Here is a 27720-nt window from a genome sequence, read left to right on the forward strand (position 1 = left end):
GAAGGGGAAAATTTTTTTGAGAGAAACCAGGCTCAACTGGGCATGACTATTTCTCCTCTGGCCCAATTAACAGTTGAGGTGTAACATTTGGTCTATAAACACATCATAAAATGCATTCTTTATAATAAACAGGCTATGTTGTTCTTCATTCTTTCTAGCAGACATTTCTTTGTATCAATTAAATATAATTAATTCTACTGTACTGAAGACATTATCAAATTTTAGTCAGAGCGAAGGTCAGTAAGCATGACTGATTGACAGCATTTTGATGAACAATGTCTCTGCCAAAAAAATAGGTTTTAAAATATATATAATTTAAAAATACATTAAAATATTTTTCAGAAGTGTGCTTCTTTAATGAATTGACCTATAGAGAGTGTTTTTGTGCCAGTGCTGTCGGCTGTTGTTTAATACTCTCATGAATGTCAGTACGTCTTTTACTTTTTATAGATGCTGCATATTCTCCTGGCACTCAGAGCTCTTTTGTTCTACCTGTTTTTACTTGTTATGTGCAGCCTTGGTCTTTCAGATGAGGAAAAAAAGAGCCATTATGCTCATCAGTTGTCTGTTACACAATGCACTCAAACCTATTAAGAACGAAAGACAAAGCAAAGCTGTTTTTCCCTCTCCATTGGCCGTGTTGAATCAGCAGAGCCACTGGTGACATCGGTACGTGTTCACCATTTTGAGCAATCTGCATCCCGAGAGCCTGTCGACAGTATATCCTCAGCCTTTTGTCCTGTGTTGCTGAGGAGTGCTGGTGCTCCAGTTTGCACTGGCAAATAAAGAACTAACTGATGTTCGTAAGCACACACATGTCACAAGAATGGCTGCAATTATGTAGCTTGGTTGTGATGGTGCAACCGATTGTCTACTGGAACTTTCTTGTGTTCATGCTGACCTCTGACCCTTTGAAATAAATCCTTATTTTAAAAAGGTTGTTTTTGTTTAGTTTTTCTTTTTGTTTAGCTAAGAAAAGAAAATCGCATGCAGTCGACTTTCAGAAGGTTTGGTTTTGGTCTGAGTGAGACTTTTTTTTTTTTTCTTCCTACACGTTTTGGTTAATGCAGGGCTAATTAGAAATTAATAGAAAATTGGTAATTTTACAGGTATGGACCATATTATTAAGGCCCCAATATGCTTCAAATGAAATCAGAAGAGCGAACGGAAACGATGTCATTTCAAAATCTGGCAGAAATGAAATGTATAACCTTTATTTAACAAGAAAAAGAATCTCTAAAGTTAATAATATCTTTCAAAATGAGCAGCAAAGCAGAGTTTACATGCCTTCCCAGACAAACTACACATTAAGAACACTTCAAACTATAACAAAATATAGATTCCATTTTCTGAGTGATCGACTTTAAAATGATCCAAAGATTTCAGTTTAGATTGAAGAATGTTACATCTAGACTGAGCCAATATTCCAAACTGCTTTACCCAATTCAGTTTAAGCAAATACAACAAAGATAGAATTAAAAATTCCGAAGTTTTCTGTTGTAAAAGACAGCAGAAGCAGTGCAAAAGATAAAGATCAAATATCAGTCAAATATCAATGCATTTCCCTCCTATTCGACAGAGAAGGCAAAGCTAATTTGTTAGGCATTGTACAATGATGAGTTGAATGTTTACTGTAGTTCGAAACAGCTTTTTAAGGGAATTAGTTTTGGCCCCTAAACCCCTTTAAACTACTCTTGTTCCATGGTGATTACACAATATGTGGGTTTGTTGTTAGTTGTGCACATAACAAGCAAGCTAGTACTCAGTGCATCTCCATAGTGGAAATATGTGTCCTGTAGGCACGTTTCAGATATGGTGATGCATTTTTGGGAGAATGTGCAATGCACATTCTTAAGTATGAGATTTGCACTTCCTCATCTGTGCTCGGATTTTTTTTTTATAAAAAGAGCAGTCATCATTGTTTTTTAAGTGGAGGCAAGTACCATCTACCTGATTTTTATTTATTTTTTTATTCTCGTGACATTAAATAGATCAATGCCACTGCCAGATGCTAATAATTCAGGGGGGCTAATAATTTTGACTTTAACTGAATATAGGCAGATAAATACAAATAGTTCAAAATGTTATATTTTTAGCCATCACGTGCACTTGTTATAATCAATATAAATGTGCAGTACAATTATGTATCAGTCTAATTTTGATATGGGATCGATAAGGATAACATTAAAAATAGCAGTTATTGGCTTATAACGATATGGCCGCCGATATTTTGTGCATCCCTAGTTGTTCTGTTTAGGGTACACGCGAGGGGTGAGACATATTTACAACCCAGCCTACTGCAGCACCGGTGTGTCTGAATGTTTGAAATTAATATACCGCTAGACTTAGCCTATTCAAACTTGTTTTTGCCCTCAAACAAATAATGACAAATGTTTGAACTATATTGTGGTCTTTCAATGTAATTATCAGCTTATGTACGTCAACCATTTTACCATAAGTGCATTCATGCATAAATAAATATGAACTTTAAGGGTGGATTCTAAAGGAACTGTATTTTTATTTGCCATTTGTTACCCTATTATTAACCTCTTACCTTGGCAGTAAAGACAAATACCTTAAGAGTATTGAAAAATGACTGTCTAGACATCAGCACATTACACCAGAAAAGGTTACGACATTCAGGCTTTACTTGATAAAGCCATGTTCTTAAAGCAATAGTTCAGCCAAAACTGAAAATGTATTCAATTAATTCAAGTAATTCTTGACCTTTATGTTCTATTGAACACAAAATATGTTTTGAAGATTGTCAGAAACTAGTATTTAGTAGTTGCTCCCCAAATGACATACTACACACTTATAGCATAATCACTTATGTGAGAATTTTGCTTTCACAATAAAGAAAATAATCCAACTTCAGTGTCCGCTCCTGCTTTGTGAGCAAAACTTTGACCGTTGAATGCATGAAGAGTTCAACATTTCACACTTATTTTTAAGTGAGCTTATTCTTGGTATAATTTGTGTTTTTAATGTGAATGTACTATTTATACTACAGATAAAATATACTGCTATAAGTACTATTTATAGAAAAGTATTCAATTTGGGACACGCTTATTAGGGCTGCACAATATATCGTTTCAGCATCGATATCGCAATGTGATCCTTCCCAATAGTCACATGGCAAGCATACAAAACGTTGAGTCTGGATTATAATTCATCATTTGCATGTGGTTTTGATGCCTGTGGTTGTATAATGACCTTAAAAGCATACAGGCATAATAAATTGTACCATTTGTAACTTCAACAATGATTAATTTTATTGAATTATTTTTATTTTTATCATTTTAGTTACTGAACTTGAATACTGTTAGACTCTGAAACAGTTTTTCAATTGTATCTTATTCTTAATTGTAATTATAGATGGTTGTGCATGAAAATACTCACAACACATGCAAATACAGAAATGACTGCAAATACAGACCACATTGAAAATGTGGTGAAAAAGTTTATAGATTGTTAATTAAAATTCATTGAGATGCATTCTGTAGAATCCCAATCAATCTAACATTATAAATTCTTTCCAGATAGAGTTATTCAAGTTATCTGGTGAAATTGTATTCCAGAGTACCCGCGGGGTCTTAAAAGCATTGAAAAAGTCTTAAATTTGATGATCTCAAATTAAGGCCTTAATAGCCTTGAATTTGGTATACAAAGTCTTGGATTTCGTTACAAAGGTCTTATTTTATTTATTTATTTTTGCCTTTCCTAGAATTAAAGTTCATACCATAACAAAATTAACTGTTACCAATGTAGGCTAATTAAAAAATTCATGCAGCGTAACGTTGAGTGCATCTCGCGCTCCACGTCATAGCAGAAAGTGCTTCGCCGTAGCTTACTGTGCGAGTATTTACAACGCTACAACTCCTTAAAAATGCAGAAACTGTGCTCAATTTCACTGCATGTGTTTTCTGGACAGTCTTTCCCAGACACTTACAGCAGAAGCTCCTATTTCACTGCTATTGAGAGAATGAAAGTAAACTATTTCTCTCACTCTCTCAATGTGGCCCATTTGACCTGCTGGCGTGACTTTTCCTCTCCTCTCAGCTGTTACAGCGATTCTTCTGGATAGAGGTCTGTACCCGACCAGATTTGTTGCGACGCTGAAATACATTTCCGAATAAAGTGCGGGAGCGGTCGGTAAATAGCAAACAAGCGCGCACTATTTGAATGTGTGTAAGTGAGAGAGAGCGTAATGCTGTGTGTCGCTTGATTGGTGCTTTGTGTCTATGTGTGTGTGTTTATACAGACAGCTTGTTACAGGTGTGTGTTTATACAAAGTTGGCATTGAATTTCATTTGAAATGGTATTAAAACGTTCTTAAAAAGCCTTGATTTTCATTTGGAGGATCCCAAGGGTACCCTGTATTCATATCGCAATTTATAATCGCAAAAATATCGCAATGCTAGAATTTTCCAATATCGTGCAGTCCTAGTATCTGTTGACTTCCATAGTATGAAAAAAAACTATCGAAATATGTGGCTACGGCTTATCAACATTCTTCAAAATATCTTTCTTTTTTCCTCTGTCATGAAAAATGCATAAGAATTGCTACAGATTTCTGTCCCATGCCGCTGGCTTGATTCCAGCACGCTTGTCAAATGCACGCTCCGTCTCTTTAGCTAAACTGATCAAAATCTGTCACCTTAATCACATCACAGTTCACTTCCCCCAGCAGCTGCACCTGCCAGCCATTCAGTGGGACTTACAGCCATATAAGGCACATGGCATGCTCCTCTTGCTGTTCATTTGTAATCCGAGATGACTTCTTTTCTGACCTATTCTGACAAAAATGAAAGGTCACACAGCAGTCATTATATTTATCTGTGTATAAAGCATTGACTTTGTTTTGATTTGATACTCAGTGAATATGTTGCCAAGCAGTTTGTGGCATGATAATAGGTCGGTCGCTTCAAAAGGTGCACAGTCGCAAGGTTCTATTGTTGTTTTCCTGTTTTAGTTAATGCTGTCAGGTCTGTACATGCCTGAGTATATGTCAGGGTATATAAACCACAGGCACAGTGACCCATTTGGCAGTCTTCCAATGTGGACTAGTTTACATGTTCTGTTTTGAGAACAAGAACAAGTCAAGTATGCATAAATATTCATATGCTTAAATATGTTTAACTAAAATATTACCATGTTGTTTAATGTCTATAGTAGTGGATAAATTATATTTAAAATGATATAAAATTGAGATTTAAACAAGTAGATTTTCTAAATTGTGTTTGAAAGCTTTTTCTAAACTTTTAGTTTGATTAATTTAGCATTAATTTACTAATTACTGTCGCTATTATATTATACTGAGCAATATATCTTTTCAGCATTGATATTTCGATGTATGCAATGCATCCGCAATAGTCACATCGTGTAGATATGAAATGTTAAGTTGGGATTGTATTTGAGCAAATGTCACAGTTCAGAACACAAGATTTGTGGAGTCACTTCAGAGTTTAACCACAATGGAGTGAAATTTTATAGTTTGGGCCTCAGAGAGATTGAAGTATTTAAGCACAAGACCCCTTGCCAATTGGAAGTTAAATAAAGCATAATTACATTATATATATTGCATTATTTTTACAACAAAGACTTTGCAGTGTAATTTTTACATGATCTTATTCTGTATTTCTAACCCAATATTTAAATATCTATTAATATGAGGGAAATTAGGAGTTAGTTTTTGAAGCAGAAGTCATAGTTAATGGCTTGCTAATAGCGAGAAGTGAACGTTAAAATAAAGCGTCTCTAAAAATTCTTTCCAAATAGTGCTATTCAATCATTTAGTGAAATTGTAGATGCAGTATATCGCAATGTATATCATAGAAAAATAAAATATTTTTCCAACATCGTGCAGCCCTAGTCGCTGCATAAACCAACCTGTAAAATTTAAGCCTTATTCTCTGATAAACTGTAGTTATAGCATTTTTATCTAAATAAATGTCAGTCACATAAGATGCCTTAACCAATTGAAATGTTTCTTCTATTTGATGACACAAATAATGTTTTTTGTAAAGTTATGCAAACAGCAGCAGGAAGTAAAGTTACTTTATAATAAGTCATTTTTGTAATAGGATGTAATGTTAATTTTTAACCTCTCACACTACGTTACACAGCATTTAACAGGCTTGCGGTCTACATAAAATGATATTGTACGTTAAATTAGATGTAGGCACAAATAGAACATCTCATCTTTGACTCTAATATATATTGACTCATATATCATAAAGCTCTTATATTATGGTGTACTAGTTTCTCATTTTTAAATAATATGGGCAATTACTGATCAGTCAGGTACAGTTTTTATCAGACACAATTCGACATCAAATGTAACATTTAACACTGTTATATAAAACTAAGAATGAAATTCTTGAAAATCTTTACTCTGTTATACGAAAGCCAACACAATGACACCTGGTAACATGTTCGATAACAGGACATTGAAATGAGCTCTTTCACCATCCCACATCAGAAATCAATCAAACAATTATATTACATATTGTACATTTTGTTGGATGTCCTGCAGTTTTTGCAGGTTAACTACACATCCTAATCCTAATGATCTGCCCCTCCCTTTATCTTCCCCCAGGCGTGGATATCGAAGCAGCCAGGAAGGAGGAGGAGCGGATCATGCTAAGGGATGCACGGCAGTGGCTTAACAGTGGCCAGATCAACGATGTCCGGCACACCAAGTCTGGGGGCACCGCACTTCATGTTGCTGCGGCCAAGGGATACGCTGAGGTTTTAAAGTAAGTGCCTTTAACATTTTGCCATCCACAAAGGGTTCAGGAAACACCTGTGATGTTATTTGTCTTCTATTCTTTCGCCAATAAGTGAGCAAAAGATAGAAGCAAATGAAAATGCAGGTTATTGTTATACTTGGTCTACTCCCCATTTCACCTTTCAACTCTTTCGGTATCGAGACAGTATGTAACCTGTTAATCTATGTCTATTACGATAGATTATCATGAGCCGTTGAACTGCTCAGAATGCGTGGCAGTGTCTGTGTTTACACTGCTCTCGGTCTTTGGATGTCAGAGTTGAATGACTTTGACAACTGCTCCATCTGCCGCCACTCCAAAACAAGAGGATTGCAAGCGACTGTTTGCCGAGTCTTGGAAAACTTCACATCTAATGCGTATTTTTGTTTGTGACGCTGGTCTGTTGGCATGCACAACGGGCCTTCTAGGCAGTGAAAAATTGAGCCTTTTGGTCTACATAATATCCCAGGCCTTTGGCGAATGAGGCCAAGCTTAGATTGCGGCACCAAAATCCAAGAAACCCAGATTTGTCTAATCTCATCATGCTATTTTTGTCACTCTTACCATTTGCAGGCTTTTAATCCAAGCAGGGTATGATGTAAATATTAAAGACTACGATGGCTGGACTCCGCTCCATGCTGCTGCACACTGGGGCAAAGAAGAGGCCTGCCGGATACTAGTAGAGCATTTGTGTGATATGGACGTCGTCAATAAAGTGGTACGGCTTTTATGTATTATATAGTCTTCTACGAATGTGTCCAAGTTGAACTGACTCCTGATAAGTGTTGCATTTTGATTCTCAGGGTCAGACGGCATTTGACGTAGCTGATGAAGATGTTTTGGGATATTTAGAAGAGCTGCAAAAGAAACAGAATCTGGTAAATTCTCACTTCTGGTTTCACATCTTCAAAATTCGCCTTTGTTCTGTTTACTTTGACACGCTCTGTGTTTGTTTCAGCTTCTTAGCGAAAAGAAGGATGTTAAGAAGTCTCCTTTAATAGAAACTACGACTACTGGGGACAATAATCAATCTGTTAAACCACTGAAGAGGTAAATGGCTCCTGCTTGTTAGAGGGAGATCATCAATGTGGGATTGATATACTGTTTAGCCAATGTCTTGACCTTATCGTAAATGTCCAAGGAACGCACGCATAGACATTTACTTGGTGTTATGTTTAGCTTGAGAGCTGCTTTTCCAATATCCAACTGAATGGTTCTCACTGCTTTCCATTTTATGACGTGGTTTCATTCATTCGTGGAACTCTGTGGAATGCAATACAAATGCGCCAGTCATACCCTTGATAACTAAATATAATGTAAACAGCGTTATGGATGATAATCAGGTTTTTCTGTTTTGGGGATTCATGTTTTTCATATATTTACTTTGTTGAGTAAATTATTTTAAATAAATAACTAGTACACCACGTCACCTGCACACGCACTTTACCAATTTGGAATGGTCAGTACAGTTGTCTAGAATTCTTTGGCTTGTAATAACGCCATGCTTTTCCAGGCTGAGGTTCGACAGGACCCATACCTGTCACATCTTAGAATCTCCTTATACACGATAGTGGAAATGCTGCAAAAATTACCACAGCATATGAGTTTTTCATTGAGAAAAGACGGACTTCAGATTTGCTGATTGTGAATTCTCTTAGCAAAAGCAAGATTTAGATTTTTCCATGAAGTTCCTCATTTTTTGTAGTTATTTAATGTATTTATAATAAAGTCTGTATTCATATGTATTTATCGTTTTCTATATATCTGCTGTCTGCCCCTGAATATAGGTTTTGTTCTCACACTATAATTTGCTCTCTCAATTAAATAACCAATCAGAGCAGTATGTTTCTACTTGCTGAATCCGGCCAACTCGCTCCAACCTAAACAGACGAGAGGTGATGTGTGGAACACACCAAACAAATTACCCTGACAGATGCTCACCAGCGGCTCAATGCTGCCCAATGGCTGACCATCAGCTTGGTGTGTCCCGGCCTTTAATCAGATCAAACTTGCCAAGTGTGAACAGAACCATAAATTATTCATAAAGTGCATTGAGGATGTATAATTTGGAACAATTATTGTTGCGTTTATTGTCGCACAAAACATTTCTTTCATAACCGAATGTATGTTTCAACCTAGTAAACGAAGAGTTTGAAAACAACCTAAACCTGATTAAAAATATATGTTATTCTCCTATGTTGTTTGAAAGCTTCTATGCTAGTTGAAAGTGAGTGTTTCTCACCTGTTGAGTTTGTCTGTGCTTTAGCAAAGAAACACTTCTACTGGAGCCTGAGAAGACTGCGCCACGAATCGAGACTCTGGAGCCAGAGAAGGTAGATGAAGAGGAGGGAGAGGGCAAGAAGGACGAGTCTAGCTGCTCTAGTGAGGAAGAGGAGGAAGAAGACTCAGAATCTGAGAACGAAGCAGGTACCTGAGACATTGACGGTCACACATGATTAAACAGTACATTTGTATGAATCTACAGTACATTTACTTAAATTTCTCTCTTTTTTTTTCTCAGATAAGACCAAGTCTTCTGCTCCGTCAAGCGTTTCCAACAATACACCCACAACTGCACCTTCTAGCATCACCGTTACATCACCTACTACCCCAAGCAACCAGGTGACCACCCCAACCTCACCTACTAAAAAGGTACATTGCATCCGCTAGTCCTCTCCTCCCTCAACCCTTTGTCTGTGTACCTTTCTACTTGTTTCAGCACACAGCTAGACTTTTCCTTGGAAATACCATTCATTCTTTTTATGTAGCATGTATTTGTGCATGTGTCAATACATAAGAAAGTTGCATCTGCAACATTTCAGAATGAATACTGTTGGCATCACCAAATGAACATATCACAGAAAGTAGAAGATTCATTGTTACAAATAAATTGTTGCAGAATTCTTAAGTCAGGCACTAGTGTGCATTGAGAGAAAATGTCCTCCACTGCTCTTCCCCTCGTGCACACTGCCCTCTAATGGACAGTCAGTGCATTACACCAAAGACAGGATTTCATAAAGCAACTACTCTTAATGGTTGCTTTTATTTTTCTGAAAACGTTATTTTAAGTGATTGTTGAATAACATGTTTTTATTTCATTATTTATTTTTTAATATACTGTATAGGGTTTCCAAGGAGAAGTTGTTATTTAGAGCTTTTCCAGTAGTGTAGCACGATGCTAGCAGTGAGAGAGCCAAACTATGTTATGATTGCCTGTATTACCTTCCTGCAAAACAAACAGTCTCTTTGTTTATGAGATTTAAAAAGGCATTTTAATATCCAGGATGAAACTTTTTTTCTTTTTCTTTTTTTTTTTTGCCATCACAAGCTGATTTTAGTATAAAAAATGAGTCAAGATGGCTGAAACTTAAATATACTGTATATTCAAACCCAAGTATATAAAACTATTAAACTATTATTATTGTATATAAAACTGTTATGATTGTTTGATGCATTTCTGATGTGGAGAAATGTGGAGATATTATTTGACATTCAGTGTTAGTCAAACATGATAGACTACTCGCTTTACTTTTTATTCAATGTTAATGTTTATTAAAAACCTCCTTTTTTAAATGAACCAAAATCAAGTTTGTTAGCTAAATGCCAAACTCTCCCAAAACAACAAATGCTTTTGACTTGCCTTTGATTTATTTCATCTTTTTTTTTCAATTGTGCATCATGAATCTGTTTCCTTTGCTGCTGCTGCTGCTGCTGCTGCTTGATTTATTTATTTCATTTAGGGCCTTCTTTCTTTCTTTCTTTCTTTCTTTCTTTCTTTCTTTCTTTCTTTCTTTCTCTCATTTTCTTACATTTTATTTTTTCCCTTTCTTTTCACCATCATCTGTTTCTTTCTCTCTCTGGTCTCCTCATTGCTGTTGTCTTGGATGGCTTTAGTCTGATAACTTTACTGGGGGGGAGCCAGGCTGTCCTGCGTTGTGGCGTCAAGGCTTGCGCAAAACTGGCATTTCACTTGTGCCCAAAAAAGCGATGGTGAGGCCTCGGTGTGTTCAGCATTGTGATTCCTGCAAACCCCCTGCTGTATGTTCCCCACACGACCATCCCTAACCAATCAGATCACTCCGTCTAATTTCCTCTTCCTGTCACTGGCTCACTGCATGTCGTGGGTGGTGTTTTCTGTTGGAGGTTTTAAATGTGTGGTAGTTATATTTGAATGTGCTGGACTAAATGTTACAGGATAATCTATTTGACGTGTTGTCCCACATGAAAAATACTATAGTTATTTATAGTAAATACCATGGTGTTTTTGAGTGATACTATAGTAAAGATGCATGATTATGCTGAAATGCTGATGTAATTCAGTAATTGCTGTGGTAATGCAACCACTATAGCAAAATAAACAACTATATAAATTATACTACAACACGGCACAGTTTACTGTAGTAAAATCTAATATATACTACAGTATTTGTTATGGTTTATCAGTACACAACAGTTAACACTATGGTGTGCTGCAGCATAAATTTACAGTCATGAATACTATAAGATGTACAGTATAATACACTTTACTATAACTTGGTTCAAAAACACTAGTATTTACTAGAGTATTTGCTCATGTGGCGTGTTTAGTATAAATGGGTTTGATAAGAGTGGATTTATTCATCGATTATAAACCCAAACAGGTCACCAGGAGGATGATGATGATGATGATAATGGTGATGTTGAGGTGGTGAAACTAACATCTTGATTGAGATTGGGCATGTTTTGCTTTGCCGTTTGTGGTTTTATTAAATATTATGTTATTTACAGACCTAGGTTTTGTTAAGTAAATGATTTTCATATATCTGTGTGTCTGTCTAATCCATTTATCTATTTATGTTTTTTTATTGTCTGTTACATTTCGTTAAAAGTCAAGCCATATTGACCATCTTGGAGCATACGCAAATACAAATATTGAAATATGTTTAAAATTGTTAAACTTCAAAGGTTGCCCAGCCCAGCAGTCCACATTTTCCATATTTATGTCGCTGCTTAAACCTGTCAAAATCCCTGATCTCTCACCCATGAGCACACATGAGCTCTCCTTATTGTGGATTTACAGTTTGTGCCTTCTCTGGTCTATTCATATGATCAGAACTCTGCAAATTCGCAGTGTTGACGTTCCCTAATTTGGACACTACATATACAGAATGAGCTAAGTTTAGTGTCTGTTGTTCAACAGGTGAGCACACCTGCAGGGAAGCTGTCTCCTAAAGAGGAGGAGAGGAAGGATGAGTCTCCTGCATCTTGGCGTTTGGGTCTGCGCAAAACCGGCAGTTACGGAGCTCTGGCAGAAATCAGCACAACCAAAGAGGCACAGAAGGAGAAAGACACGGCCGGGGTGATGCGCTCTGCCTCTTCCCCTCGCCTCTCATCCTCAGTGGACAACAAGGACAAAGAAAAGGTCTCATGTGCTTTACTTGAGTTGAAATTTTACCCTAAATATTCACTTACCACTTATTCATCACCCTCCTGTTCTCCCAAACACATAATATATTTTGGGTTCAGTCTTCTTTCAGTTTCCTTTGTTTTGTCATTCAAAACATCTGAGTAGATGTAATGCAGAACAAAGTTACATCGACACCCAGAAAGAACATAAAGCATCAGAAAACACTGTAAATAATGTAATATAATAAATAAGTTTTAGTAATTTTTAGAATGTGTGTGTGTATGTATGTATATATGTGTATATGTATATATATATGTATATATATATGTGTGTATATATATATATATATATATATATATGTGTGTGTATATGTATGTGTGTATATATATATATATATATATATATATATATATATATATATATATATATATATATATATATATATATATATATATATATATATATATATATAAATATGTGTATGTATGTATGTATATATATGTATGTATGTATATATATGTATATATATGTATGTATATATATATATATATATATATATATATATATATATATATATATATATATATATATATATATATATATATATATATACATACATATACATACATATATACATATATACACACATAAATACACACATATATACACACATATATACACACATATAAAAAACACTTTAAAATCCCAATACATTTATTGCACAGTTTGGTATAATAGTTATGATTATTTTGGAACTTTGTAGTACAAAATTAGTTATTTCTAGAGCCATTACTGCAGATTTTTAGCCAGTCATGCAGTTTATTTAATGTATAAATGTGTGTAAATTTATATTTATTCCGTTTTTAAGTTAATTTCATTAATATTATTGACCAATATGAAAACGTTCTTATGATTTATTTACAAAAGAGTTTGTAAAGTAATATTCTCTGTCTTTTAGTAGATCTATTATATGAGAAACTTGCTTTGTTTACCAACTAAGTGGATCTAATTGTATTTGCATTATAAACATTAAATAAAAGTTAAAAACATAACTTTTTTTTTATTTCATATATTAATTTTTTAGTTATGATACTCCCAAAAAAATACTCTGCAAAATTTTGCGCAGAAATAGAAAAAAATGCCCTCAGATTTTGTCTGGCCCTGCTTATTTCCAATCAGTTAAATTAAAAGTATATTCACTCAAATTAATATATTGCCTTTTTAATTGTTTTAAGTGTAAACCTACATTTATTTTAAGAGAATGCAAACTTGTATTATTTTTTTTTATGTGTAAAATATAAATAGTAATAATAAAAATGTGTCGAAGCAAAATAATTGGTTACTATATTTTAATATGTTCTTGTTACATTGTAACTAGTTGATTTAACTACTGAGTAATTTTAATTAATTGCACATAGTTATGAATGATTAGGGTTAGAATGCGAGCATGTAATTATGCCTAATTAATTGTAATTATTATAGTTAGTACATGGAACATGTGGCAAGGACACCTTAAAAGTGTTAACAAATTAATTTCTGCTCTATATATATTGTTTTATATCTATAGTATATTGCTTGATTTATATCTCTTCATGAACATTTTGAAGAATGGAGCTGTTTGTCATCTGACATGACCTTGGTTTATTTACAACAGGAGAAGGAGAAAACACGCCTGGCGTATGTTGCACCAACCATCCCGAGGAGACACGTTAGCACCTCAGACATCGATGAGAAGGAAAACAGGTAAAGAGTGCTTTGTGTTGCCGAGAGCTCCTCCTGCTGCTCTTTGTGGTGTGTTGCAGTGTGAGGAGAATTACACTACACGCATTCAGATTACAGGAGAGAAGAATATCACTGAAACTGCTTGCTTAGTGTGTGTGGTATACTGTCAAATATTTATGTTTTTTCCAATTATGTAAAGTTAAAGGAAAGGTTCATCCAGAAGTGAAAACATTTACTTACCATTTACTCGCAGCCATGTGGTTATAAACTTTTATGAATTTCTTCCTTTTATTAAACATGAAATAAGATATTGAGAAAAAATGTTTGGGGAAAACACTATAATATTAACTGCTGTTTTTCCCCGAACATTCTTCAGAGTATCTGTTTTTGTGTTCTTCAGAAGAAAGAAACTCAATCAGGTTTGGAACAAGTTGAGGATGAGTAAATGATGACAATTTTTGTTTTTTGATAAACTATGCCTTTAAGTTTGGCAGTGGAATACATTTTTATTTAATTATTTGACATGGACATCACCTAGTAATTGACCTAGATCATAGCAACTTTTCATTTTCTGTTGGTCTTAGTATGTGATGAAACTACATAAGAGTACATAAGAGTTTTTGATACTAATGGTCTAATCCGTTTCAATAATCTACGCTAAGCTAAAAGTGCTCTTACAAGACCTAGAGATTGGCTGAATGAATTAATAAATGTTAAAACTCAACTGTTTAACTCTAGGGAAGTTGTAATATTAGTGTTCCTTTAAGAAGGTTGTTTATAAAACAAACATGCGTGCTAATATGTTAGACCATGACTGTATTGGAGATACTATATGTAGCATGTGTTTGTCAGGGATTCGGCTGCTAGTCTGGTACGTAGCGGCTCGTACACAAGGAGACGCTGGGAAGAAGACCTGAAGAACAGCGATGGAACGGCCTCAACAAACAGAACCTCCAGCTATCAGCGCAGGTTAGCTTTTTACTCAGTGTTGGTTTTATTGGGGTGTCAGTCAATGTTTCTGCTACTGCTGCTGCTTTCTCAGATGCTTCTAGCACCTTTTACTGACAAACTTTTAGCACTTGCTCTCAGCTTGCATTTGTGTTTGATTGTGATTCTAAAACATCATAATATAACGATCTCATAAGTATCATAACGGTTGATATTAACTAATTAAAAGCTAACTCAAGTAGACCTGTAGAATTGTATTCGTCTCTACTCACTGTCCTCATCCTGAGCATGATAATCATTTTCCCAATATGCATGTACCTGTCTAAAATCGAATTTTTCAAACTTTTTAAAATGACAAATCTTTACTATTTAATGCATTTGGTAAATATATATTCTCAGTATATATTGATAACCCTTTACAATGTTTACTAACATAAACAACCAATGAACAATACATTTATTACGGTATTTGTTCATGTCAGTTAAATTGATTGCTCATGTCAACTCATGAGAATTAACTAATGTTAACAAGTATGAATTTGGATGTTAATAATGCATGAATTATGATTAATAAATGCTGTTCAAGTATTGTTCATACGTAGTTCATGTTAATAAATACATTAACTAATGAACATTATTGTAAAGTGTGACCTATATACCAGTACATATTCACTTATGGTTAGGCCCACATGGAATCTGCGTGCGCAGAATTCCGCAGATTTCCACAGAATTCTGCAGATTTTTAGCCCATCTTTAATTCTGTTTATTTACTTGAGTAAATGTGTGCAAATCTATATTTTGTCAGTTTTTTTTATTAATAAATTACTGTAATAATTATTGACTAATATGAAAGTGTACATCTCATTTATGTACAATACAGTTTGTAAAGTAATATTTTCTGTCTTTTAGTAGAGATATTATATGAGAGACTTGCTTTGTTTACCAAATAAAGTGAATCTAATTGTATTTACATTTTAAACATTAAAGTTAAAAAGATATTATTTTTTATTTCACATATTAAGGTTTTAGTTACGATACTCCCAAAATAATTCCGCAGAAATCTTCAGATTTTTAACAAAATTCTTAGCAGAAATAGCAATAAACGCCCGCAGATTCCATCTGGCCCTACTTATGGTATGTGCGAAAAAAATAAGAGGACTATTACCGTTTTGAAATTTGGGCTCATTAAATTGTGTATTGTTTATGTCTAATTTTGTAAAAAATAAAAAGTAACTACAGTGTGTGTATATATATATATATATATATATATATATATATATATATATATATATATATATATATATATATATATATATATATATATAAAATTGGTCAAAGTTCTTAAAAAATACCAAAATTGCAAGACTTCAAGTTTTCAGAATGCAGAAAATAATGCACCACTGTTTTCAAAAATGTATTAACTGCTTATGGCATTATTATTAGTTGTAGTAATAACAATACAGTCTTTATAATCACTCAATTGTATTTAAGGATTTCAGAAGAAACGTGATGCTGAAAACTGGAGAAATGCCTTCTAAAACGTTCAACTACACTGGAATAAAATTTAAATATTGAAAAAAGAAAACAATATTATATTATTATTTTAGAAAAAAGTATTTATTAGTTATTATTATATATATTAATTATAATTATATTAAAGTATCCATATTAAGACATCTTACTGGCCCCAAGTATTTTTAATTATGTCATATTATAAAGCAAAATGAGACAGTACTGCAATTAAAATTTCTTAAAATATTGCATTAAATGTAAATTTAATACATATTTTCAATTTATATTTTAATGCATTGTAATACTTCTACCCCAATAAGGAATGTTTTATACTATTGAGAATTTTGAGAAAGCCTTTAACCTGTTAATTCAAACAAACACAATTAAATTAATAAGAATTTAATTTATGCCTTTACAGAAAAGATCAATAATTTGAGTTTACATGCAAAATCTGTTGAACATAAAAATAATTGATGATACCTATAAAAAATCACAATTCTCCCAAATGACTAGTTTGAAAACACTCATTAACATCCGAATGAGCCATTAGCTTTTGTGCCATTATGAAACTCTGAATGTGCATGACTACACTTGTGCTGCCTGGTTTGGTTTCAGACTCTAATAACAAAAGACGCATGCTGCAGTGCTAGACCTTTATTACATAAACTTGCTAATGCTTTCAAGATTGCAACCAGCGTTTCACTTTTATATCCATATATGATGTTAGTTGAAGCTATTTGACTATTCATATCCCAATCTATGCCTCTATAAGAAACCAAGCCCCACACAAGCGAGTCAGTGCTTCAGTCACCATGTAACGTTTGTCTTTGTGTGTTCATGTTTTAATGTGTGTTTGTTTGTTGGCTCCCTGCTAACTCACCTCTTTCACCCTGCCACATCCACACGGCAGTACGTCACACACGCTAGCGTTAGGCCGCACGTCTAGCTCTCGCGACCTGCCCGCCAAATCCTCCTCTGCCTCCAGCCTGGAGCCTAACAACTCTAAAGCCTGGCAGCCTTCCTCCTACTACCAGTCTTACAGCATTCACCGCAGGTACCAGCCCGAGCACACGCCACCTCCTTCATCTGTCTTTGTGTTCCCTCACAGCTGCCATTGTTACTGTCTGTAGGCTGTGTAGTTTTACGTTGGACATTGTAATGAATTGACTTTAGTGCTGGGCAATAATTCTATAGCTGATATTTTATTCAAATTTTCTATAAAAAGCATAGTGTATTACATATACAAGTTTTGACCTGAGTGCATTTATTTAATACATAGTATGTTAAAATATACCTTCCGGTAATTAATAATAATAAAAAGAATAATAATAAATAATAATAAAATTAAAATTAATAAAATAAAATAATTAATAATAAAAAAAAGGATATATTGCCCAGCTCTATTATTAAATTTTTATTTTGCAGTGTTTTATAGGTGTTTCTTTCTCTCTTTTTTGGGTTAGTTGGGTTTGATTTCAGTGTATAGCGTTTTTGTTGTTGTTGTGTTTGTGTTATTTATTGTGCTGGCACTGGTGAACTTTGCCAAAAAAAAAATATATATATATTTTATTTAATTGTATTATGTTTTATAGATGTTACTGTTTCTTCTTTATACATATATATATTTCTTTTTTCTTTGCGTTTGATTTTAGTTTGACTTGTTTGGTATTGTGTTTATTTATTGTGCTGTTTGTTTCTTTTTATTTGATTTTGCTTTGTTTTTGTTATTAATGCTTTCTTTCATCGTTTAGTTTTTTTTTGTTAGGTTGGATATATTTGTTTATCTTTTTTTTTCTGTTTTAATTTAGTTTTTAGATGGTTTGGTTTTGCTTTAATTAGTTTGTTTTTTTTGTTTTGTTAATAGTTTATAAGCTCTGTTTTTGCTATGTTTTTGTTTAAGGTTATTATAGTTACCGAAAACAAATAAACAAAAACTAAATTTTAAAAACATTTTTATGAACTGAAAAAAAAAAAAAAAACAGTAGTAACCTAAACTGTTTTGTGTATATACAAATCCAACTGAAACTAACTAAAATTATAGCAAAAACGTCCTTCCTTTTTAACTTTGTAAATGTATTTAATACATAGGCCTTATGTAAGCCTTTTAGAAGTAAATCTATTTACTTGACGCTTGGTGTTGACCCATACGGCATCAGAGAGTCTGTAATCCTGATGCCATTGGCCAGATCAAGCCAGTTGTCCTCCAGACCTCCCGTGACAAAAACAATGATTGACAATGACAGCAGCACGGTGATAGCATTAAATATGAACCAAGCAGAGATTTAAAAGTATAAATTTAACACATTTGTGTCCAATAATGGGTTTTAATTCCGCATTAGTGATCCTGATAGAGAACAAATCGTTCTTTTTGAACGGATCTTCTAAGTGAACCGGTTGAACTAGTTCACCAAATCGATCTGAATCATTTGAAACAATTCGCATTTCCAGTAAGCATTCACTATTCACTAACTACTAACTTTTGAACATGCCGGATACCCCCCTCTGACTTAAAATGAACCAATTTTACCAAGTTATTCAGTTATTTGGATAGTACACATGGATCAGATTTGAGAACTAGTGAACTGATGATACTGTACATGCGTGATTCAGCAGGTGAACCGAACACAAACAGTACACAACAGTCTGCTGTGACTGAAGCAAACTTGAACAACTGTATTGTGAGTACACCAAGGGCTTAAATGAGAGGATCTGGCAATAGTATCGGAATGCAGCATTCATGACGCAAGCTAAGACTGCATATCTCAGTAATGCAATGTCAGACACAAAGCACTCAATGTAGCTACTGAGGGGTAGGGTTAGGGAAGCGCATTAAAAAGCATTAGATGCAGCTGAGATGGCACTGCATCAGGTCTGCATCCAGACCCCTTTCGGATCTGGCGAAACTTATTTTATTTCATCACAGAAAATCGTAAGGGTATTTAAATAAGTGAATCATACTTCAGTTGGGTTGCTATACAATTGTAAAAAACTTTTCAGATTATGTTTTAACTGACTGAAATTCTGATTGCTGACTACATATTTTTGGTATGTCATAACGTGAGGATTATCACAAAAGATCTTGTTTGCTTTCTATCTAACCTCAGAAGCAGCCTTGCATGTATATTTTACTTAAGGCAGCTATCTTGTAGGCTGTTGTATTTGAATTTGAGGATGGGTAGTGGTAGATGGTAGTGTTCTTGTGTCCTCTGAATAGGTTTCAAAAAAATGTGTCTTTGGTTGAGTTTTAATCATACAATATTTATTCTGATGATTTTGAGACTTGCTAATATCTTTATTTACAAAAAAAAAACTAAAAACTAAAGCTAGAACTGAAACTAAAAAACTAAGCAAGTTCAAAATATAGAAACTAATAAAAAAGAGTAAATTTATCTCTAAAAACTAATTAAAACAACCTGAATTTGAAAACAAAAAATCAAAACCAAATAAAAAACGAAAACTAATGGAAAATCTGAAACTCTTATAACTTTGTTCTTGTTTTATGTAGTACTTTTTGTGTTGTGTCATGTTTTTTTTGGTTGGTGTTTGTGGATTTTGTTTGTTTGTTTTATTGTTTTGTTATATTGTGTTAGTTAAGAGCATGTGATCTCTCTTGTGGTTCTTTTAAATCACTTTCTCTCTCTCTGTCTCCCTCTCTCCTTTTTTCTCTCTCTATTTTTTTTTTTTAACTTTCACACACACACTCACTCTCTCTGACTTTTAATCATACCTATTCCTAATATTATTATCTGGGTTTCTCCAAAGTGGCTCATTTGGAAGAAGACATGAAGATCCTTTGAGCTCTACTTCCTCGTCCACGACAACGACCACCACCACCTCCTCTGTTACCTCACCCACAGGACACCGCAGCCTGCTGTCCCGGTACAAACACACTCCTCTATAACACAACATTCACAGTAAACACTCAAAGTCTGGTGTGTTAATGAAATGTGTGGATGTGTAACAGGTATTGGGCAGAGGAAAGCGCAGAGAAGGAAAAGGAGAAGGAGAAAGAGTCGGCCACCGTTATCCCTACAATCAACACTGCAGGCACCACCACTACCACATCCACCACTGGAACTATCCTAGGCTCTGACGGACGAGAGAGACGCAGGTACACCACACATGCTCACAGATGCTTTTTTCAGCTGATGCTTTCTGTTAAGGCTGATTTATGCTTGTGCATCAAGTGCATGCGTATGTCCGGGGCAGCCTTCACGCGGTCGCATAGCCCTTGCCGTGGCTGACGCTGATGTGCACCTCTCAAAAAATGTAACTACACATCACACCGACAAATAGCACATGCCCTTTGATTGGTCGGCTTGGCAGCGGTGACAAGTGTTGGCGGTGCTGAAAGTCGTAAGCCCGATGGAGCGAGTGTTTACAAGTGTCGAGTCCCGTAAAGGAGCTCCAGATGGAAACTTTTGTTTTGTGTATACCTTATAATTAAAGTGGTTGCACGTCCACAGGTTCCTGCCTCTGAATGAGCGAGTTTTATCTACTTCTACATTTAAAGTAAAAAAAAAAAACCCTGCGAATAAACTTGATGCAGATGAACAACTTACTGCCAGCTAGCGTTTCGGAAGTGTTATTGCAGAACACCACAAACAGCATGCAGAAGTATAAATAACGCACAGCTATGTGCAAGGCATGCGCCTTGGTTCACGGCAATCACTCGACGCAGAAGTATTAAGTCTTTTTTTAGTGTATGTTGTGTGTTTTGTATTTTTTGTTTGTTTGTTTGTTTTCATTTTAATTTGTTTTGGGGTTTTTTGTTAGCTTTTTGGGGTGTTCTTTGGTTTTTTTGTATATATTTTATATTTACTTTTTAATTAATTTTATTTATTATTATTTTTTTTTTGTTTCCTTTTTGTTTCGGTTGTTTATAAGTGCTGTGTTTGTTTGTTGTAATTTATGTTTTGTTATTTTTAGTTAACCTTGGTTTACTTGGCTTTTGTTATTTTTAGTTTGGTATTTGTTAGTTTGTTTTGTGTATTCCCTGGGGTTTTGGTATATATTTTACATCTTCTTTATTATTTTATTTATTTTTTCTTTCCGCGTTTTGTTTGTTTGTTTTGGTTTTGTTTTGGTTTGCTTTAATTATAATTTATTTTTAGTTAGGTTTTATTGGTATTTGTCAGTTTGTTTTGTCTATTATGTGTTTTTTGTATATATTTTATATTTACTTTTGAATTTTTTTATTTTGTTTTCTTTTGGTTTTTGGTTGTTTAGTAGTGCCTTGTTTTGGTTTGCTTTTTGTTTTGATTATTTGTTCGTCATCCAGTGTTTTTAAAACTAAAAGAAAGAAAACATCCAATACTTGTTTAGATGTTTCTTTTATTGCACTTTATCAATTCATGTCTGTTAATTTCTAATCACAATATATATTTAAATGCTCTTTTCTCAAATACTTTTTTTTTTTTTACGTATTTTTAAAATTACTGTTGTAAAGTCAATATATGTTGTACTTATTTGGTTCTTAATTAAAATAATAATAAACAACATGACATTCCATAACATAACCTAGGCAATAAGTGTGTTATCTGAACATCATTTTGAGAAAACCACGATAGTCAACAGAAAGCTTGCGAAGATCTGCAGATCGTTAAACAACACATTGTCCTGTAGTTTCTAATAAAGTGAAAACTTTCCTACACATTCTTCCAAAGCCTATTTTTATGAACGCTGCTTGAACGTAAGCATGTGTTGCTTCAGCTGTGTTTAACCTGCAGGGCTGTGTGTGTGTGTTGTGTCTGTAGATCGTACCTCACTCCAGTGCGAGATGAAGAGTCTGAGTCTCAGAGGAAAGCCAGATCCAGACAGGCACGACAGTCCAGGAGATCCACACAGGCAAGTCTAGACGCTCATCTAATAATAGACACAAGTGCAGAACAGTTTACAAACCATTGTAAGGTTTTATTGGGTTTAGCTTCAGCTTTTTAGTTTATTATAAACCAGGGGTTTGCAATGTGGTGGGAAACTATTGGACAAATTAGTGTTTATAATAGAGGGGAGATTGACCGGAAGCTTTAAAGAAAAATCACTAACTAAATGTAATAATTACCAGCTTTAAAAAAAAACCCATAAACATTACATTATACATGATATACTTGTGTATTACGTTCTCACATGGTAATAACTATTTTTAGATAATCTAGGTAATTAAATGTTTTAAAGGTGAATCATCTTTATCTTTATTGTATTTTGATAAGTTTATTTATAATATTTGTATTATTATTATAAATACAGATTGATATTTCTGGCATCAGTGCAAAATCTTTTTATCATCTAATTTTATTTAATTAAAACTAAAATGTAATGTGTCCTAAATATTATTTGGAAAGCATAGTTTGAAATTTTTGAGCTGACATGCTCTTGTAATGCTTTTGTTTGTATTTGTAACAATAATCATAAAATCAGTTTTTTCCTAATAAAATTGGATTGAAAGAGTAATAAATATAAACTATTTCTCACATTTCTTAATTTAAAATATTAGTACATTCTAATGTTCTCAGAATATTATACTATTGTTTTAAAACATTTTATATGCATTTAAAACTTTGTCCAGTTCTGTTTTTTTATCTATAATAAAGTAATAAAATTGTATATTTATTTTATTAAGAATTATTAATTCTTTTATTTTTTTTACAGTTACACTAATGATGTGCTATACGTCTTGTATTATTTTAACAGAAATAAACAACATAACACTAACCCTTTAAACTTGTAATATTTTTTTTTAGGGTGTGACATTGACAGACCTCCAGGAGGCAGAGAAGACCATCGGTCGCAGTCGCCCAACACGGCCTCGAGAAGACGAAAAAGAGGAGAAGGAGAAACAGGACAAGGAGAAACAGGAGGAGAAGAAAGAGACCGAGACCAAGGAGGATGACTACAGGACACGCTATCGTAGCTTTGAAGAGGTCAGAGAAACTTCTGTGTGACTACTCGTGGCTACTTTGTTTCAAATTATTGCTTGCTCTTTGTGTTTGAGGAGCTTCCATTGAAGAGAACTGTAACAAATCACATAAAATGCAGATGCATCCATATCTGCATTCGAAGCCATATACATCAATAACATTACTTATGGTATTTCAACGTTACTTAAGTATCATAATCACATCTGAACAGTATTTTGTTCCTCTGGATTAATTTTCTCTGTGTGTTTCCTATACAGTACAATAATATTCAGATAATATACTGCTCTGGGAATGTTTTTCAAATTGTTGGCATTATTTAAGGTTTGCTAAAAATGTTAGTTTATTAAGTTGCCTTTTAATATATGATGCACAAACTATGAGGAGAATAAGGACACTTCATTGTACATATATATTTTTTAAAACTTCAATAATTGTTTTACAGTTTAACAAGTAAAATAATCCAAGTTGCTCGTTTTGTTTTTTGTCCTCCAGAAGTATCGCACCTCGTTGGCCTCCAGCACCACAGCGTCCTCCACCATCCCTTCCTCCTCGTCCAGCAGCTCGTCTTCTCTGTATAGCACCTCGTCTCTGAACCGACCCAACAGCCTGACGGGGCTCACTTCAACATACAGCCGATCTACACGCGACACCGACAGAGGTACAACTCACGTCCTGACTCGTCATAATATTAACAAATATCAACTGGCCAGATAAGTTGAACATTTATGGCAAGTCACTACAGCTGAATAGGGTAGAAATAATTATCTCCTTTACATGTATTCATTAAGCAGAGCCTTTTATTCAAATTACCAGAGAGCAGCGATATGCAGATGCCAGGACAAGTCTAAGTTGGTTTAGCATTTTTTTTATACATGCACGTACACACATGCACACACAGAGGAAAGATTGTGTATTCCACAAGTGGTTTATCAAAGCCCGCTAGTGTGCAGAATTGCACACTAGCTATATGTTTCCAATTAAAAATGCTAATTAAACTTGTGTTCAAAACTGGAATTTCGCATCAAGTACCGTTTCCATCCAAAGAGTCAAGAGAACAAAATTGTCACTTCTTGATTGTTCAAAATCACATGACTTTTTTTTATGTACATGCTGTAATTTATTCGACGTGTTTCCATCAAAGTTCAGCACATTTTTTCTTATAAGATAAAGTTTATCCTACTCGGTTGTGCACATAAGTATTCTTATACACATTTTCTAAATGTATGTGCATTTCAGAGTCTTCATTAAGCCAAATATGAGCAAAAATAGGTGGATGTAAGCATAGCTGTTACTTTCAAGAAATGTGGAGTGTTTATAACAAATTGTCTGATGCATTTGGAGAGGAAAAGTGTCTCTCATACAGGTGGATTTTACTTAATAGTTATCACCATACTTAATTGTTTGTTTATAAAGAATTGAAAGCGTTTTTTGTTGTCTAATCATGCGATTGAGGCATTATTTCAAACGAAATGTGCTACTTTCTTACAGTTCAAGAAGAAAACAACCTTTGAAGTCGGGTTCAAAATTCTTGTTCTTGATCAAAAAAGTGGGCATTTTGGAAATTTCTGTTTATCACGGCATAATTCAGAAAACACTGTAAACATACATTTTTTGTTGTTAGGTAAATTATTTCTGAAAATATTTCTGTATAAATCCCCTCAGATTATTGATATGAATAAAACTGAAATAAAACTCCACTGCTGATGTGGAGAGTTATTGCTCAGTGCAGGAGAAATAACTCATTTATGACCAAGTACTAGCTTTTATAAGATATATTATAATTGCAATATAAATTGAAAAAAATGCAACAAAAGATGGTCAATTTTGTATGTTTTTTTTTCCATTAAACTTAAAAAATTAAAAACAAATAAATACTTGCTGAAAGAAATTATACATTTCTTGGAAATAAATAAAGGAATTGCACAGTAGTGTATTTGATTTGAAATGCAGCCAGTTTATATTAGTTACACTGAAACCCACAGACCAGAACAGTAAAATAGGAATACTGGCATTAGGCTTTTAACTCATTTTCTGAGATTTGTTTTTCTTCCTTCAGCTCGGCTGGAATTTCTGTCACTGTCTGAAATAAAATGGGGATTTCCACTTGTGCTTTAAATGCATTATTAGTTATTGGGTGTACCCATAAAAATACCACGTGTCTGTTTTCTGCCTAGAATCTGATCGAAAAGAGAAAGATGAGGATAGAGACGGTGATGATAAGTCTCAGCCACGCTCTATACGTGACCGCAGACGACCTCGAGAGAAAAGACGATCCACTGGAGTGTCCTTCTGGACCCAGGATGTAAGAGAAACCTTTTTTGCATAAACACACACACACACACACACACACTGTATAGTCTTTCTGATGCTCAAAACATCCTAGCAGATTTATATTCAGCATTTAAAACTAGTATGATTAGAAGTATTTTAGATTAATTTGATTAGTTAATGGGAAAGAATTTTTATGTCAATGCATTTATGTAAATTTAGTGAGTAGTGACTGTTTTTAAATTGTTGAAGCAGGTAACCGCAGGGAATTGGGAAAAAACTAACCATACTTACAGGCTTTTTTTTGTAATACAAGTTTTAAAAAAAAATCTTGTGTATAAATATGCAAATATGCATAAATAGGCCTTATTAAATTGAATATGCACATGTTTGCATAATCCTCTGTTGTGATATTACTTAACCAATCCTGTCGTACAAATATAAAAAGCAAAAACCCATGCAGAAATAGTTTTCCTTTTACAACTTTGATTAAATTAAGTCTAGCTGACTTTATCATGTTGTGAATGTTTTTGGGTTTTAAAGATTTTGTCTGTTTGTATTGTGCTAAATGAGCGACAGTCTTGATCATGTTTTCTTGCACATTGTTACAAAACAATTACAGTATTATAATAAAAAGTATGTTAACTAAGATTTATGAATATTTTATAAATGTGTATTGTTATACATTTATTTTTTATTAGTTTAAACTGCTTTTAGTCACAATAAAGTCAAAATGTTATTTATTTGTGGAGTAATCACGTTAGGTCAGCCATTAGCAAACGCTGAAAGAACTGCCCAGTCATTTCCTTATGTACAAAGTCAAGTCATATCTTCAGTTTTTTTTTTGAAAAACTGGTTCATGGATGATCGCTGATTCTGATTATAACGTTATTGCAAAGTGTTATCCGAATTTGATATATTTTATGTATTTTACAGAGTGACGAAAACGAACCAGATCATCCCTCAGATTCAGAAGGCAGCACTAAAGGAGAACCTCAGGTGAATATCAGTTATCCACAATACATTCACAAATCAAGCAGACTAATGCATATTTGCCTTATTTCTTTACTTTTTGCAAACTGCATACTGAGTTGGACTCTTTAACTAAGGGTTTGGCGATGTTTCCTGTGCCCAGTCTTTCACCTTGTATAGTCAGAACAGGTTGACTTTCCTTCATGTTTGGCAGGATGAACAATTAGTTCATGTTACCATTTGTCTGCTGACCTCCTCCTCCCTCTTCAGCTTCCTGGAATTGTCCCAGCAGCATTAGTCATCTTAAAAATGAAAGTGGACCTGATTCACAGCCTGTGACCGTCACCTTTTACAGGAATGTTTTAGAGCGTGTTTACATGCACACTAATGTGCTGATAACCCACAAAATCCAGCTTATTCAAACAATCTGCTGCTTTACTAGAAATCTCATTTCCGGGCAATGCAAGGAAGCCACGTTTGCAGGACGTTATCAATTCATTGATTAACAGGACGTTGTCAAATCATTTTACCTCCTCGTAGTGACATCAAAATGTAATAATTTGCACATCTAAGATAGTATTTCATTTATGTCAGTAGTCATGTTCAGTAAATTATTAAAAACAAAGGAAAAGTTGAAATTTTCATCGAAAATGATTTTTTTTTTTTTTTTTTTTTTTTTTTTTAGTTGTTGATTTATTTTATTTTTAAGACCATGAAAAGAACGTTTTATTTGCCATTAAAGTAAAATTATTGAACCAACACACAGTAGCCTGGTAGAACTGCTCATTTTTGAAGAATTTCAGTTGACATTTAGAGGTTTTTGCATCTGAACTAGTCATAATTTAATTTCAAGACGCAGAATATTGACTGTAGCACTTCAACTTCTGCTGCATGTTGGTTAGAACACATTTTCAAAGAATGTTTGCGTTAAGAAAACAGATGTGTGGTGTATTTTCACCTTTATTGCTAAATAATTGCTCTGTCTAGTTGGACTTATATTCACAATAATGCAGATGATACCCAGGGCAACATTTTGAGCAATGTTTTTGGGCAATATAGTCTTCTTGGCTGCTTTCCTATCGAGAATAAGCAATAGTAACTGTTATTTAACTCTGTGTTGTTCATTGACGGCATCATTTCCCAAAGTTGCCCAGCAACATTGCTTTAAAAAGTTGCCCTGTATATAATCAGCATTATAAGTCACAATTCACATATGCGCACT

At 34.0% G+C, this 27720-nt stretch overlaps 1 protein-coding gene across 2 annotated transcripts in view; it reads left to right on the forward strand.

The window, feature by feature from the left end:
• ppp1r12a (protein phosphatase 1, regulatory subunit 12A) overlaps positions 1–27720 on the forward strand; it is a 118126-nt gene that overhangs the window by 75065 nt on the left and 15341 nt on the right. For both annotated transcript variants that reach the window (XM_056455582.1, XM_056455583.1), the window contains exons 4-20: positions 6602–6761; positions 7347–7491; positions 7577–7651; positions 7732–7823; positions 9040–9200; positions 9295–9425; positions 11953–12174; positions 13814–13902; positions 14734–14850; positions 17252–17395; positions 20104–20220; positions 20306–20452; positions 22098–22188; positions 23082–23261; positions 23751–23916; positions 25433–25560; positions 26463–26525. In XM_056455582.1, the coding sequence (XP_056311557.1) occupies positions 6602–6761; positions 7347–7491; positions 7577–7651; positions 7732–7823; positions 9040–9200; positions 9295–9425; positions 11953–12174; positions 13814–13902; positions 14734–14850; positions 17252–17395; positions 20104–20220; positions 20306–20452; positions 22098–22188; positions 23082–23261; positions 23751–23916; positions 25433–25560; positions 26463–26525 (2228 nt within the window). The remainder of the gene's footprint in view (positions 1–6601; positions 6762–7346; positions 7492–7576; positions 7652–7731; positions 7824–9039; positions 9201–9294; positions 9426–11952; positions 12175–13813; positions 13903–14733; positions 14851–17251; positions 17396–20103; positions 20221–20305; positions 20453–22097; positions 22189–23081; positions 23262–23750; positions 23917–25432; positions 25561–26462; positions 26526–27720) is intronic.

The sequence above is a fragment of the Danio aesculapii genome, chromosome 4 (assembly GCF_903798145.1).
Source record: "Danio aesculapii chromosome 4, fDanAes4.1, whole genome shotgun sequence".
Classification (NCBI taxonomy): Eukaryota; Metazoa; Chordata; class Actinopteri; order Cypriniformes; family Danionidae; genus Danio; species Danio aesculapii.